Source organism: Oryx dammah, unplaced genomic scaffold, assembly GCF_014754425.2.
Source record: "Oryx dammah isolate SB20612 unplaced genomic scaffold, SCBI_Odam_1.1 HiC_scaffold_18, whole genome shotgun sequence".
NCBI classification, from domain to species: Eukaryota; Metazoa; Chordata; class Mammalia; order Artiodactyla; family Bovidae; genus Oryx; species Oryx dammah.
In genome coordinates, this window is record NW_024070202.1 from 45,002,856 (window position 1) to 45,019,703 (window position 16,848).

The following is a 16,848-nucleotide window of genomic DNA, read 5'->3' on the forward strand; positions in this document are numbered from 1 at the left end:
AAGTGGCTTGCCATTCCCTTCTCCAGTGGAACACGCTTTGTTAGAACTCTCCATCATGACCTGTCCGTATTGGCTGGCCCTACAAGGCATGGCTCATAGTTTCACTGAGTTAGACATGGCTGTGGTCCATGTGATCAGTTTGGTTAATTTTCTGTGATTATGGTTTTCATTCTGTCTTCCCTCAGGTGAATAAGGATAAGAGGCTTATGAAGAAAGCTTTCTGACAAGAGACTGTCAGGGCAGGGGCAGATAAGGACTGGGTCTGGTCTGACAGGCGGGGCTGTGCTCAGTCAATCTTTAATCCAATTTTCTGTTGATGGGTGGGGCTGTTTCTTCCCTGTTGTTTGCTCCCTCCCTTCAACTGGCAACCCACTCCAGTATTCTTGCCTGGAAAATCCCATGGACAGAGAAGCCTGGTAGGCTACAGTCCATGGGGTTGCAAAGAGTCAGACAGTACTGAGCGACTTCACTTTCACTTTCTTCCTTAACACCACCTGTTTGGTACTTTCTCAACCTAGTACTCATCTTTAAGTATTTCAATTGCCTGTATTCTTATCATTCTCCATCATTACCTAGTGGATCTTGAAAGCAAAGACTGTGTTATCATTATTTTACCATCAGTGCCCTTCTATCCATACTTTAAGTATTGGTGATTGCCAAGTATTGGTGATTGCCAGGGTCCAATCTCTACACTCCTTGCTCTCTTCTTTCTCCCTGGGAGTCTCATCTATTCTCTGTGATGATCCTGCTAAATGCCAGACTTGTACCTCAAAGTCACCTACTGAGTATCTTCATCTCAACATGCCCGAAACTGAAATAATTTTTCCTAAGCCCTTTCCTCTTCCTTTTTGTTTTCTATTTCATTGAGTAATATTGTAAACCATCTAATATTCCACTCAAGAAACTAGAACACGTATTAACCCTTCCTCCAACTTATAATCAATATCGATACCCAACAGGCAACAGCCAATCTTACCTCCTAAATGTTGGTTCTTGTCATCTACCTTCTGTTTCCACCATCTCTACCAGTTTAAGGCCCATCCTCTCACCTGGATTATGCAAAAGACTTTTGTCTCTCGGCCTCTTGTGTTCTCTTGGCATCCTGAGCAAAACTGACTCAGGATCAGATTTAGACTAGCAATGTCCTTTAAGACCCAACCTCTCCTTCAGCTACCTCTGGTTCATCAAACCTCCTGTATGGGTGTGTCAGTGGCTCCTTGATCTCTCTCATCTAATCCCATATACACACTGCTTCACCTGACTAAATCCCACTAGATCCAAAAATCCTTCCTTAACCACCTGTTTGGTACTTTTTCAACCTGGTACTCATCTTTAAGTATTTCAATTGCCTGTTTTCTTGTCATTCTCCATCATTAACTAGTTGATTCCTGAAAGCAAAGACTGTCTTTTCATGATATCAACATCAGTTGTAACTGCTTGGCACATACTTAGTGCCTATCAGATATCTGATGAGTGAATAAAAGAACTTATGCTGGAAAGGAGCAATAATATAAAGTTACCAAAGGCCAGAACTTTAACCCTCTTTTATGTACCATCTCTAAGAACTTTTAAAATTTTTTATTTTCTAACTAACTTTTAAAGTTTTTGATTCAGTTCTCCTTATGCCAAATCTAACAAGTACTACATGTGAATGAGATCATCTTCATAACTCTTTCTAGGTATTATTTCAGTTACTGTAAAGGTGAGGAAATTGAGACACAAATAGGTTGAGGGAACCTCCTAAGAACCACAGCCAGGACATAGAAGTAGAGAATGACTTCAAATCTAAGCTGCTAGCCCTGGGGCCATGCTCTCAACAACTATAATACACTGCATTCTTCTCAATATAATTTTCTAGGTGAAATCTGAATAAAATATTTCATTTTTTCTATTTAGTTTTTCCGCTTGTCAAAAGTCTGACGAGTCAGATTGTATTTCTATTAAATGTCTTTCAAAGCCTAGTGATGGGGCAGTTTTAATTTCAATTTTATGAAGTGAAGATTTAAGATGCCATATATTAGAATACATATTCTAGTGTCTGGAGCCTCTGGAGAGTTACATGAACGAGTTTTCTGTACATAGTAAGCATGAACATACTTGCTGAATTAAACTACAATGGTGTAGTAATATGGTGTGGCAATCTCTAGCTTGGAATTTCATTAATTTATCCATTTGATGCTGTGAGATATGAAATAATACTGGCCTCTAACTTTACCAGTTTAAAACATAAGACCATCTCTTGGACAAAACTACATTTGAAAACTTTTGGGCCTTTTTAGTCAATATTTTTAGTAAAATCTGTGTTTGAACACAAACTACCAGCACTGAACTAAATAATATCCCTTTATTTAGACAAAAATGAAAGCTTTTAGATCTTTAAAAACAACCCATGTTTAACTTCTAAAAGAACTTTTTCTGTGATAAAAATTAATTTTACACTATTAAAGAAGCAACCAGACAAAACCAATTTGTGACGAATTCTTAGAATAAATGATCTAATATCTCCAACTGGGGCAAGGGGGCAAGATAGTGATGGTAGGGGACTTGTGACAGACACAACCAGGAGATACACAGCTGACACTGTTGCTCTTATTTAGATCCTAATTTGAACAAGTACAAAAAGATGTTAAGATAATCAAGACGATCTGAATATGGGACATGTATTAAAATAATAAGCTTTTTTCTTTCTGAAGGTTTAAAAAGGCAAAATGGTTATTTTAAAAACAAACAAAACACAACCCTATCAGAGTTGCATACTGAATATGCAAGTGTGAAATTTTTAAAAAGTGAATTTTAGAACATTTATGTTTTGAGATAAAATGCAGATAGTAGTTTAATTATATTTTTATCATATAGAAATATTTTAAGTTTAAACAGAAATCTGATTTACTTGTATGTAGTGCTTGTTCAATCAGAGGACATACCTTGCATGAGTTTCGAAGTTTTTGCCTTTCTTTCTTAATGGCTTTTTTCTGGATATCTTTTTCCTTCTTTGCCAATAATGCTTGTTGTCTAACTTCCTCTTCTTCTTTCTCCTTTGCTAACCGAGCAGCTTCTAATTCAGCTTGTCTTTGCTTTAATAAAATTATTTCATAATAAAATTAGACTTCTTAAATATTCTATAACCTTACTAAAAAAATACAATTTTTAGTAACTTGTATTACAGAAAGGTAAACATCAACTTATCAAGACTGAAGGAAAAGCAGATGGTAAAGTTCTACAAAAATTTATAGAAATGTAAAACAGACATATTAGAAATAAGTGTAGTATTAAGAAATTTATATGACATCATGTTTTTGCCCAGTAAGAATTTGGTGGTAAAGAAGATCCTTCTATCAACTGTGCCAAGTGCCATGATTCATTCATAGTAGCACCTAGTTCTCTACTGACAGATTCAGTGTTTAAAATAGATCTGAAGCCTGACAATATTATGAACATTTAAAGTCCAACTCTATCAAATGTCATCTTACTTTCTCTTTAGCCTCTTGCTCCTTTCGTTTTGCGTCTGCTTTTGCTTTCTTTTCTGCTTCTTTCTTGGCTTTTTCCTCTTCCTTAAATTTTTTTATCCTTGGGTCACAGCTATATGCATTATCTACCAAAAAAAAGTTAAATCTTTTGAATGTCTAACATTTAATTAAAGAACTCTAAAAATTCGTCAGTTACACTTACCAACTAATGTTCTTATTCTGTTCATTTCTTCTTTTTTCCTTTGGGCCCTTGTTGCTCTATTCTGCTTTTCAATCCATCTCCTTTCGTCACGGCTATTAAATAGGAAATATTGGAGACAAGCTATTGCTTATAGATGGTATGGTAATACTTTATAAATAAAACTAGTTAAGCAACCAGAAGAAAAAGAATTTGCTGACTTGAGCTTTATTGACAATTTCATAAGTAATTTCATTAGCATATCATATTTAGCACTACTAAGCTTAACTTGTGAGATGGGATCCTAAAATATCAAAAAAGTCATTTAAAATGGATACACAGACAAATGTGAAAGAAAATATACACGGTGCATTTTTATATCATCACAAATACCAAAGAACCAAAGAAATGTCTTATCAATGATTTACATACATACCATTCTGCTTTTTCTTTTTCTTCTTCATCTAAATAAGAAAATTCTCTCCAAGAATCAAAATTATACCTAATATAAATAGAAATAAAATAAAGTCAAGCTAAAACAAATGAAAAATATCTTCCTTTTAAAATTAAGTTAGGGGCATAAATTTTTTAAGAAACTTTAATGACAAGTGGATGAGTTTAATAGATCCCTCCCCTCTTTTCTGATACTGAAATCACACTATACTCAAGTCTTTTTCTTCTTCTTTTTAAAATGATGCTGTATTTGTAGTCAAAGTCTAAAATACTTATCGGCCCCAAATCAAAATCCAGCTTCCTGCTATCTCTTCTGAATATCAGGTTTTACTCTTGACTGGGACTTGTTACAAGCTGTCCCTGCCTTCACCTCCACTAGGTTTGTCAAGTTTTAAGGTCACCTAGTAATGGTTACTTTACCTGGTTTGTATTTTCCGAAGGTAAGAGCAACTACAACTGACAGAGCTAAATTTGTCGTTTCTGTTTTACAGTGATTTTGTTTTCATATTTACCAGATACTTAATGAGAAAATATAGCATACATAATATAAAAGTAGAAAATGAGCAATATGTGTTAAAATTAGTGAACCAGTTAAAGAGACCACAGTCTTCCTTTGTCATATATTCAAATAACTTTAAAAAATAAATGAAAAATTATTTTTTACTGAATTTAAATGACTCCTTATTTTTCATTTTTTAAATTGCTATAGTGTGCTTGACATCTAGAAATCTGGTTGATAGAAAACAGATTGAAAAAATAATCATAAAAACCTAAATATTACACAGGGGATAATACAGCATTCTGTGGAAACTTTGATTTCTTAAGAGAGTCCTCCTTTTGTTCAGTGAAGGTTCTGTGATTTCCCCATCCATCAATTAATTTATAAAAGTCAATCAAGTACTTATTGAATACTTTTCTTAAAAAAATGAAAGCACTGGAGAAACAATGTATTCACTCACCAGAAAGAATAAAATGCATCTACATCTTCAAATGATGAATTCATATCACCAAGTTTAGGGACATTTTTTTTATTTGACCACCTGAAATATTGAAAAAAAGAAAAGCTAAAAACATTTTGTACAAACATTTTGTACAAACATTCAACAAGTGATTTGTTAAAAAAGTTTTTATCAATCCCTTACAATCTCCTTGCCCTATGTCCTCCGTGACTAAGAGATAGAGCAGGGGGATCAGGAGTGCTGTGATGAGCAATACAGGTGCAGTAAAAGGGAGGGCAAGGGGAGGATGGGGTGCAGGATAAAACAATGGAACAGTGTTCTCACTCTCAGCTTATCTTCAGTTCTGTAAATTACAAGGTTGTGGAAGATGCCAGGGTGGCCAGGAAAAACAGACTCTAGTGCTGCGTTTCAAGCTCACTTAGTCTTGCAGTACAGGCAGTACAGAAGTGAGGCTGAGCATTTTAAGAAACATGAATCCTCAGAGGGAATAGATTTCCACCTCCTCAGCTCTACCACCTCCCCCTTAAGAATCAGACTTGTAGGTTTAGCACTTCACCCACCAACTCTGGAAGGATCCTGAGACTGCTACTGACCTGTTTTTCCAACTTGATGCACTGTTCCACACACACACATGAATACAATACACTAATTTCTTTTTAACAACCTTAATTTTTTTTTGTTTAAACCACAAAACAAAGGTAAGGAGAAAGGGTGTAGGAAATAGTAGGCTGTATCAAACCACTAATCAAAGTGTTTCTCAAACTTAGCTGCTGCTGCTGCTGCTAAGTCGCTTCAGCCGTGTCCAACTCTGTGCGACCCCATGGACTGTAGCCCACCAGGCTCCTCTGTCCATGGGATTTTCCAGGCAAGAGTACTGGAGTGGGGTGCCATTGCCTTCTCCCAAACTTAGCTACCCATCAAAATCGCCTGCGAGCATTAAAAAGCCTATAGTCATTCCAAACCACTTAGATTAAAATCACAGTTTCTCCAGGTGGAACCCAGGCATCAGGAACTGTTCAAGCTCCCCAGCTGATTCCAATATGCAGCTAAGATGTGCTCTGAGGAAACCTTCCAGTTCAGATGGAAGCAAAAAAATGTAGATTACTGGTTCACACAATTTGAAACCGATTTTAATTAAATAAATTACATATGACTTAATCTTAAATATAAATTCAGCCTTTGTCAGAGAACCTTATGATAACCAGATGCTCAAAAATAGAATAAAAGTTTTTCCTAAATGAAAACTGACCAAGTGTACCTGTTAACAAAGGGGAAGGAGAAAATGGGAAATCACTGTCACCTAAGTATCAGCATCGCACTACATAAAGTCAATCACTATTCTTTCCCCCAAAGGAAATTTAAAAGAAAAATGTCCTTTGAGTTAATTTAACTAAAGGAAGGAAGAACTGTTTAGAGAATAAAATAAACAATTATAGTAAGTTCACCAGAGGAGCTCAATATTGTAAAGGAGGAGGAAGAAGAGAACCAAACTATTATTAGAGGGAAAAAATAGAAACTTGGAACTATAAGAAGCCAGCCAGTAAAGCATTATGATCACAAGGGAATGCCGTAACTCACCTGGAATTCCTTTCAAACACTGGGGAAAACACTTCAAAGAAATTGTCCTTTGCTTCACTTTTAGAAGGAACTGAGTTATCAAAAGTAGGGTCTATACTGTTAAATGCTCGTCTTTTCACTGGATCAGATAACATTTCATAAGCTAAAGAAAAAAAAAATCAAAGGTCATATCACCATAAGGCTACATTTTTTTCCTTAAAATAAAATTATTTTTTGTACTTAAAAGTTGTATGTGCTTATGGGGAGGGGGAGGACTTCAGTAATAGCTTGGGCACTACTGGTTATAACTGGACTTAAAAACTTCTGTAAGTATCTCCTCTGGAAAAGAAAGGACAAAACAGTAAACACTCAATCTTGAAGAAAGCATGACCGAGGAAAAAGAAATAGCTAGAAAATTAACTGTTAGATCCCAAGGCTGTTAAAAAAAAAACAAAGGATCTTTGGCATCCTGAGCACTGTGCAAGAGTGAGCCAAAAAAGATAAGTTTGAAGAGTGTGTATACAGTTTTAAAAAAATTAGCATCAAAATAAAAAATCACATTTAAGGAAACATTTAGAAATGGTGGTTGTCTCTATTAATTTGCTTATGAGGATATGGCTATGTAAATAGCCACTGACAGTTGTGGGTCCTTTACTAGGATAGAATCAACTTCTTGATTTAAATAAGCAAAATATCTGAGGAACAATTTAATTCCATAAAGTGTCTGAAACTGAAAAAGATCTTAGTAGTCTCAACCTTAAACATAGCACTTATATGAAGTAACTCCAGGATAAGCTTCTTGTAAGAATCACCTGCAGATCTTGTTAAAAATGCAGATTCAGTAGGTCTGGGGCATGGCCAAAACTTCTGCATTTCTGACAAGCTGCATTTCTGGTATTGCTGATGCTGTTGGTTGGGAGAAGCTCACTTTATAAAGTGAGGCTCTGGGGGAGATGACCACAAATAACCAGATGTTAACTAAAAATGTTTTTAAATGTTATGGTATAAATGAACTCCAGTCTACATAGGAAACCCAATCCAAACAATTAATAAATAATCTTCACTATTAAAAACTCCCAACTCTTAATCCGCTTTCTTACCTTTAGTTATGCAAGTGAAGTAGTCATTATCTCCTTCTTTTATTGGTTCACCAGCTGCTTTCCGTTTGTCTGGGTGATGTTTTAAAACCATTGCTTTATCTACAAAGTAAGATTTGGATAACTTGTCCTTTTAGTCATCAAAATTAAAAAAGAAGTTCAGTTAAGCAGAGCCATTTTTAAAAGCATAATATTAATTTAAAAATATTTTCTCCCACAGTAAAACATATGCTTATTAAAAAGAAATTACAGAGAAATAATTTTAGTGTGTGTGTGCTCAGTCATGTCCAACTCTGTGCAACCCCATGGACTGCACCCTGCCAGGCTCCTCTGTCCATGGGATTTTCCAGCAAGATTATTAGAGTGGGTTGCCATTTCCTCCTCCAGGGGATCTTCCTGATGCAAAAACCCACGCCTCTTGTGTCTCCCACACTGGCAGGCAGATTCTTTACCACTGGGCCACCTGAGAAACCCTGAAATAACTTCAAGAACTGGCCAAAGTGCCAGCACCCAAAAACACAACTGCTATTAAAATTTTGGTGTACTTCCACACAGACTTTTTCGCCCTTAAGCATATACCTTTAAAAATGTAGGTATAATCATATTATATATACCAATTTAAGTTGTGATTTTTTTCAACTAAGCATTACAGCAGTTCCATTTTCCAGGCAGTTGCAAACGCTTCAGAAAATTTTAACAACTATTTAGTACAGTATTTCAAGTAGATTTATCATAACTTATTCAACTATTTCCCTACTGTTGGGTATTTACTATAGACTGTTTCCAATTCTTCACTACTATAAGCTATTTCAATATGCATCATTTTGTACAGAAGTATTTTTTCATATTTATGACTCTTTCATCTCAGAATATACTTAGAGAAGTATATCAGTGAGTGAAATGTATGAACAAGTCCCTTTCTAAAAGTTATACCACTGCAACCCCTATGTTAACATTCTTTTCACCACAACCTCAACAGCACTGATCCAGTCGTTTAAAACATCATTATCACTGGTGCTCAAGGAGATCAAAAAAATTTTTGTGGTTGTTTCTATCTTTCATCCTTTACTTATGGAGTAATATAGAGCTATCATAGTTTTTCTTCTTAGTCTGTGAGTCATTTTACAATGAATAATGGCTAGCTGTTAACATCCATTAAGCATTTAATAGGTGCCAGCACTATTTATCAATTAATCTTTTCAGTAACTCTCTGAGAAAAGTACTGTTAGTTTCTCCATTTTACAGATGAGGAAATAAGGCATAAGGAGGTTAAATACCACTTACTTTACCTCTATGCAACCTGTCCAAAGCCCTGGCCAGATCGGGCTCCAATCCAGGCAGCCTGACTCCAGAGCCTGTGCTTGTATGCTGCCTATCCTCGTCCATCCTGTTTGATGCTAATGTTCTCCCCAGCTGCTGTGACCATTCTTGTGTTTTTAAAAAACATTCAGTTCATTAATTCATATTTACTGATCATTTCCTTTATATTATATTACAGTACTTATAAAGGAGGTCCTTCATTCTTCAGAAGTTTGATATATTTCTATCTGAGTATCTTCTATGGTCAAAATTGAAAGGCTTATTTAATTTTCAAAGTCCTAATATTATCTAATAATCCTTCCCTTCTCTACTAATTTGTGAGGCTTCCTTTATCGCAGTAAATTTTACCAAGGTCTGTTTCTGGCTATTCTTGTCATGGGATTATCTTTAAAATGACTCTATCTTTCTAATATATTTGATGGTACCTTCCAGAAACTATTATTTTTGTTTATTTTTCTTGCACTTGGCTACTTAATTCAACTCTTTTAGTTTTTAGACAGATCCGTTGACTCAGCTGGTAAAGAATCGACCTGCAATGCGGGAGACCTGGGTTTGATCCCTGGGTTTGATCCCTGGGTTAGGAAGCTCCCCTGGAGAAGGGACAGGCTACCCACTCCAGTATTCTGGCCTGGAGAAGTCCATGGACTGTGTAGTCCATGCGGTAGCAGAGAGTTGGACATGACTGAGCGACTTTCACTTTCATATATTACCTATAAATAATATATTTCTTTCTAATAGTTCTCTCTCCTTTAATATCTTAATTGACTGACCCAAACTTCCAAACAGCATAAAAGTCATTGGCAGACTCCCTCATGGGTGTTTATGAGAATATCACACAGTTAAAAGTTTGCTGGCAGTGAAATCTGAAATATGTAGGAATTAATTTTATTTCTTTTCAAAGTTCTATTTCTCAAAAAGGAGTGAATATTAAATTGTACTGTATGTACTTTCACTATCTTCTTAGGACATCACATTGATATATTGATAATATTATGTAAAATATAAGCAGATTTAGCTTTGTTAACATATTTCTTAAGAGTAATATTCATGGGCAGTATTCTTTTAACATATTATTGAATTCATTTTGCTATTAACTGTTTTTGTTTTTGGTATTATTCAATACATTCATAGATGAGATTTGTAGGTTTTTTTTTTTAAAGCTTTTCTGGCCACATTTAAAAAACTTAATTAGAATAGTTTTAAGATTCACAACTAAATTAAGAGGGTGATTAACAGACCTATAGACCCTCTGCCCTTCCTTATCAACTCCTCCCACCAGAGCAGTCCATTTGTTATTTTTTTATCATCTGGCTTTTTTTTTTCAAATCTGGCTGCACCATGTGGCTTGTAGGATCTCAGTTCCCTAACCAGAGATCAAACCCAGGCCCTGGCAATGAAAGTGCTGAGTCCTAACCATTGGACTAGCAGGGAATGCCCACTATTTGCTACAACTGATGACCCTATACTAACACTTCACAATCACCTAAAAGCCACAGTTTTCACTCCTGGTGGTGGATATTCTGTGGGTTTGGATGAATGCATGACAAGACATATCCACCATAACATACAGAGTATTTTCACTGCCCCAAATCCTCTGCGTTCTACCTATTCATCTCTGCTCAATCCCTCAACCCCTGGCAACCAAGAACTTTTCACTGACTTTTCCATAAATTCTGCCTTTCAATGCCACATTTTCATACTAGGATTACGTTAACAGTCATGAAATGAATTGTTCCTAAAACAGTTTATGTTCAGCATGAGAATTTTCAATTCCTTAAGCATTTGAAAAAAATTCCACTTAAGAATACTATGTTTTTCCTTCTTATAAATCCATTTTAAGATATTATCTACTTTTGTCCTTCCATCTTCCTCAGTGATATTTTTTTAAATATGTGAATTGAATGTTTTATTTTTTCTCTCCTTTAGAAAAGGTAACAGAGGTATTCTCTGGTGGTCCAGTGGTTAAGATTCCACACTTCCACTGCAAGGGACCTGAGTTTGATTCCTGATCAAAGGACTAAGATGCCACATGCCTTGCAGTGCAGAAAAAAAACCCCAGGGGTGGGGCAGGGAGGAGAAGGTAACATGATAGCTTTGCAGGCAATGAACTTCCTGATGGTAGGGCTCTAGGTGCCAGCCGTCTGTTCTGATAGTGATCTTGCTCTCACATCTATTAATACAATTTTTATTTCTGTCTAGGTCCAAGTGTATGTATATACAAATACTCAAGTCATTTTTTTTTTTGGTTTGTTGAATCAGATCTACTTTATTACATAGAATAAAGTGTTCATATTTTAAGTACTCCATTCAAAAGGTTGTGAAATTGTATTCAGTTGCTTAACAACCAATCAAAGGAAAATACATATTGTTTTCATCACTCAGAGTTCCCCTGTACCCTCTTTTCCAGTCAAGTCCCACCCCCCACCACTTGGGGCTACCCTTCTGATTTCTCTCATGAGAGATTATGTTTGTAGGCTCTTGAAGTTCTTCTAAATGGAATCATACAGTATGTCTTTGTATCTGACATAATGTTTTAAGATTCACCCCCCTTATGTACATCAGCAATTTTTAAAAAACTGCTAAACACTATTTTATGAATATAAGCAGTTTGTTTATCCATCATCCTGTTGGTGAACATTTGGGTGGCTTCCAGTTTTTGGACACTGTGAATGAGGCTGTTATGAATATTTCTGTACAATATTTCTTTTTATGGCATATTTAGTTATTTTTGTATACACTACAAGGGTTCAGAAAATTTGATAAATACACTTTTTTTTGAGCTACAGTCAAAAAAAAATATTATCAGTTTGTCCACTAACACTCAAGAGGAGACATTTTCACCTTCTAGCTGGTTTAAGAAGAAAAGGAATTTACTGAAGGTTATTAGGCACCTCACAGGAACTAAGAGTCTGACTATTAGGCCTGGAAGCTTACTAGCCAGGAACAACAATCACATCATACAGGATAGTTCAGAGGTGTGATGACGCCGCCATTGTTGGGCACTGCAAGAAGGAAGCACTGGCTTTTCCCACGGCCAGTGGTTGGGGAAAACCATAGCTTCTCTAGTCACCGCTCAGGGCTCTTCTACCCTCATAGGCAAAATGGATATTGTGCAGATCGGCCTAACTTACACTGTTCTCCTTTGAAATGCAAGTGTGTGCTGAGGAGTAAACCCTAATGGCAACCCACTCTAGTATTCTTGCCTGGAAAATTCCATGGAGAGGAGGCTGGCAGGCTACAGTCCAAGGAGTCACAAAGAGTTGGACACAACTAACCACACACATGCACACACACATGCCTACAAATATTCTCAATTTCAAGTCACAGCTCTTTATAAATCAGGTAAGTTTTCTTCTTTATTTGCAATTACTGCCTCTGTTACATTTATTCTGACCCGCTCTTTAGGGAAATCTGACATCTTTTTATTCTTTCTGAATCTTGGGACATTCCTCTAGGCTCTCTGCTTTACTGTTTTCTAACTGTAGTCAGCCTTTGCAATTCTAAACCTTGCTCTCCTGTTCTTAGTTTCCAGGCAATTCTATTTTTTTTTCTCTTGAGTCTCTTTCTGCAATGCCTATGCTGCCCCCGCCTTACCCCAATGTAACATCTTCGTATCACACTGACAAGGTGGAGTAAGTCTTCTTTTGAACCTTGTGATAAAGTCTGAGATAGGCGATGTCTGTTTTTTGTTAATAGTCTCCTCTTAAGCTACACTGTTTTTTCCCTCATTGACTCTTCCACCTGGTCACCTCTAGTCATTTATGTACAGTATACTCTGCCCAGAGGTGGGGCTGAAGGAGGCAAAAGATGTCCTCCAATATTAAAAATGAGATAACAGAGGCCAAAGAATTGCACTCATCTCACATGCTAGTAAAGTAATGCTCAAAATTCTCCAAGCCAGGCTTCAGCAATATGTGAATCGTGAACTTCCTGATGTTCAAGCTGGTTTTTTTAGAAAAGGCAGAGGAACCAGAGATCAAATTGCCAACATCTGCTGGATCATGGAAAAAGCAAGAGAGTACCAGAAAAACATCTATTTCTGCTTTATTGACTATGCCAAAGCCTTTGACTGTGTGGATCACAATAAACTGTGGAAAATTCTGAAAGAGATGGGAATACCAGACCACCTAACCTGCCTCTTGAGAAATCTGCATGCAGGTCAGGAAGCAACAGTTAGAACTGGTCATGGAACAACAGGCTGGTTCCAAATAGGAAAAGGAGTACGTCAAGGCTGCATATTGTCACCCTGCTTATTTAACTTATATGCAGAGTACATCATGAGAAATGCTGGACTGGAAGAAACACAAGCTGGAATCAAGATTGCCAGGAGAAATATCAATAACCTCAGATATGCAGATGACACCACCCCTATGGCAGAAAGTGAAGAGGAGCTAAAAAGCCTCTTGATGAAAGTGAAAGAGGAGAGCGAAAAAGTTGGCTTAAAGCTCAACATTCAGAAAACGAAGATCATGGCATCCGGTCCCATCACTTCATGGGAAATAGACGGGGAAACAGTGGAAAGTGTCAGACTTTATTTTTTTGGGCTCCAAAATCACTGCAGATGGTGACTGCAGCCATGAAATTAAAAGACGCTTACTCCTTGGAAGGAAAGTTATGACCAACCTAGATAGCATATTCAAAAGCAGAGACATTACTTTGCCAACAAAGGTCCATCTAGTCAAGGCTATTGTTTTTCCAGTGGTCATGTATGGATGTGAGAGTTGGACTGTGAAGAAGGCTGAGCGCTGAAGAATTGATGCTTTTGAGCTGTGGTGTTGGAGAAGACTCTTGAGAGTCCCTTGGACTGCAAGGAAATCCAACCAGTCCATTCTGAAGGAGATCAACCCTGGGATTTCTTTGGAAGGAATGATGCTGAAGCTGAAACTCCAGTACTTTGGCCACCTCATGAGAAGAGGTGACTCACTGGAAAAGACCCTGATGCTGGGAGGGATTGGGGGCAGGAGGAGAAAGGGACGACAGAGGATGAGATGGCTGGATGGCATCACGGACTTGATGGATGCAACTCTGAGTGAACTCCGGGAGATGGTGATCAATAGGGAGGCCTGGCGTGCTGCGATTCATGGGGTTGCAAAGAGTCGACACGACTGAGCAACTGAACTGAACTGAACTGAAAGAACATCTTTCAATCTGAAAAAGAGACAAGGGTAATTTCTGAGCAACTGAACTGAACTGAACTGAACTGAACTGAAAGAACATCTTTCAGTCTGAAAAAGAGACAAGGGTAATTTCTGAGCAACTGTTGTGCATGTTTATTGTAATTTCAGACTTCTCTCTCCTCCCTTCCTCACCAAAGGCAGTTTCTGGGGTTTTGAAGGTACATTACTAAATGGGCTTTTATTGTACATTCATATTGCTATTATCAGAAAAAGCATCTATGATTTTTTATATAGAAGTACAGCTGATTTACAATATTGTGTTAGTTTCAGTTTATAGCAAAGTGATTCAGATATATATATTTTTTTCCCTGATTCTTTTCCATTATAGATTATTACAAAAAGTTTCTATTATTTCTAATTTTAAGAGGCATTCTATGAAACAGTTTTCAGCTTAAAATATGAGAATTATTTTTCAAATATTTATTTATTTATATTTATTTGGTTGCAATGGGCCTTAGTTGTGGTCTATCAGATCTTCAGTTGCACATATCAGATCCAGCTCCCTGACCAGGAATTGAACCTGGGTTTCCTTCACTGGAGCACAGAGTTCTAGCCACTGGAGCACTCAGGAAGTCCTCCATAAGAAGTATTTTAAGCTAAAATTATTAAATTTAGAAAATTCAAATCAAAGACTTTATTTCCAAGCAGAGACTATCAAACCTACATGCATCATTTGCCAGTGTGGCAATTTTTCTTCAAGAAAAAAACGAAAATACTTTTAGTATGCAAGTACTTTCTCTTAGTCCATCATTCAACTTTCCTAGCAATTTATTCTTTTCAGATAATGCAGAAAAGGAAAAAAAAAGACCACTTACTTTATCCACTCATGAATGAATCCCTAATTTTCATCATAGCCATATGAAAAATTTAAAAAATTAAAACTTTCAACAAACTACTATGTACAAAATATGCTATAAGGATATACAATACAATGCAGGGAATAAAATCAATATTTTACAGTAACTATAAATGGAGTATAACTTTTAAAAATTATGAATCACTATACTGGACACCTGTAATCTATATATTATACATTAACTATACTTTAATTTAAAAAATTAAAATGTAAAAAAAGCCTACAACCTCCTTTATGTGTTGGTAACAGGATTCAAGAACTAGAAGGGTCTCAAATGTAATCAGACTCATATTATTAGGTTTGTCTATGCTAATAATTACAAACTTGCAAACAATTAACTTTGCGTTTTTACTTTTGGACTAGATTCCAGGGAGCAGTAAGTAGCAGTCATCTATTTTACAGTGACAGAGGAAAGAGAATGTCAGTCTTCTGAATAAATACTGAGAATATTCAACAGGGAGGCAGAGAGTTAGTTGTAAATCCACATAATGTTAATAATCTGTACATTGGGGGTACAAAACTTTTGGCAACAGAATATTCAAAAATTAATTTCTATTATCCCAATAAAATGAATGGACTTAACAAAAGCAAATGGATGTTTCTTTTATAATTATTACATATGTTTCTATCTTTAGAGAAACAATTCCCTCATCTTAAAACATAAAACTACTTTCATAGTTCTAAGTCACTTTCAGTTCTTTCACAAATTTGTATGTGTCAACACATTTATATTATTTGTATGCTATTCTCTCAGAGTAAGACTTTGCAGATACTTTTCCAGAGCAAATAGAATTTCCTAGCATTTATGTATATTGCAATGACTATTCATATGCATTAACATATGCTTATTCTAAAATCATGGCAGGCTTTAAAGAAATCCAATAGGTCTTAAATAATCTCATAAATTCAACTAACAAAATGAAGAAGATACTTCCTGTGACTTTCCTAAATACAAGCAATAATGGGAAAATTTTGAGTGTATTTATCACAGTTGTGTGTGCTTTGTGCTCAGTCACATCTGACTCTTTGTGCACCCCCTGGACTGTAGTCCACAAAGTGTCTCTGTCCGTGGAATTTTCCAGGCAATAAAACGAGTGGGTTGCCATTCCCTGCTTCAGGGGATCTTCCCGACCCAGGGACTGAACCCGTGTCTCCTGCATTCGCAGGTGGACTTTTTACCACTGCATTACCTGGGAAGCCCCATTTACCGTACTTAGGCTCAACTGTTATTTTTCAACATGAGATAGGTCTCATTCAGTCATCTTTCTCCAAGTAGAATACTTTCTCTTCTTGACTGACCCTGATTCCCTGCTCCTTTTTCATATGGCCACAATTTTACCTCCTCTGATCTCAATATCCATTCTCTACAGTAGAAGGCAGAACACTGTTCTAAGATAAAAGAGAAAACTGATCACCTTCACCTCTTTCATGAAGCTTTACTAATTAGGTGACCAAACGGTGTGTAAGAAATTACGTCCACAAGACATCAGAGGACAGAACAGTTTAGAGCACTAAGTGGACAGTGACGCTTAAGCCAATGAAGACTGGTTTGCCAACAATTTCTGCCCCCGCACCCCACCAATTTTTAACCTTGTCAATAAAAAGAACAATGAAGCATCAGATACCTCTTTCTTGGACAGAAGAGATAAGATGGTATCAACAGAGATGTGTCCTAAGATCACAAAAGAGCACCGACAAACTGAAGTTATCAAGGCATCTTCCACTAAGCACAACTGGCCAAACTTCCAAAGGGAGGCGAAATACTATTTTTTTAAAAAGTGTGC

The 16,848-nt window shown here is 36.4% G+C and overlaps 1 protein-coding gene across 1 annotated transcript in view; it reads right to left on the reverse strand.

Moving 5' to 3' along the window:
* DNAJC2 (DnaJ heat shock protein family (Hsp40) member C2) overlaps window positions 1–16,848 on the reverse strand; it is a 31,973-nt gene that overhangs the window by 9,747 nt on the left and 5,378 nt on the right. The window contains exons 4-10 of the mRNA XM_040260769.1: window positions 7,715–7,813; window positions 6,636–6,777; window positions 5,058–5,138; window positions 4,082–4,147; window positions 3,670–3,761; window positions 3,471–3,592; window positions 2,925–3,074 (exon numbers count right to left, since the gene is read on the reverse strand). Coding sequence (XP_040116703.1) covers window positions 2,925–3,074; window positions 3,471–3,592; window positions 3,670–3,761; window positions 4,082–4,147; window positions 5,058–5,138; window positions 6,636–6,777; window positions 7,715–7,813 — 752 coding nt within the window. The remainder of the gene's footprint in view (window positions 1–2,924; window positions 3,075–3,470; window positions 3,593–3,669; window positions 3,762–4,081; window positions 4,148–5,057; window positions 5,139–6,635; window positions 6,778–7,714; window positions 7,814–16,848) is intronic.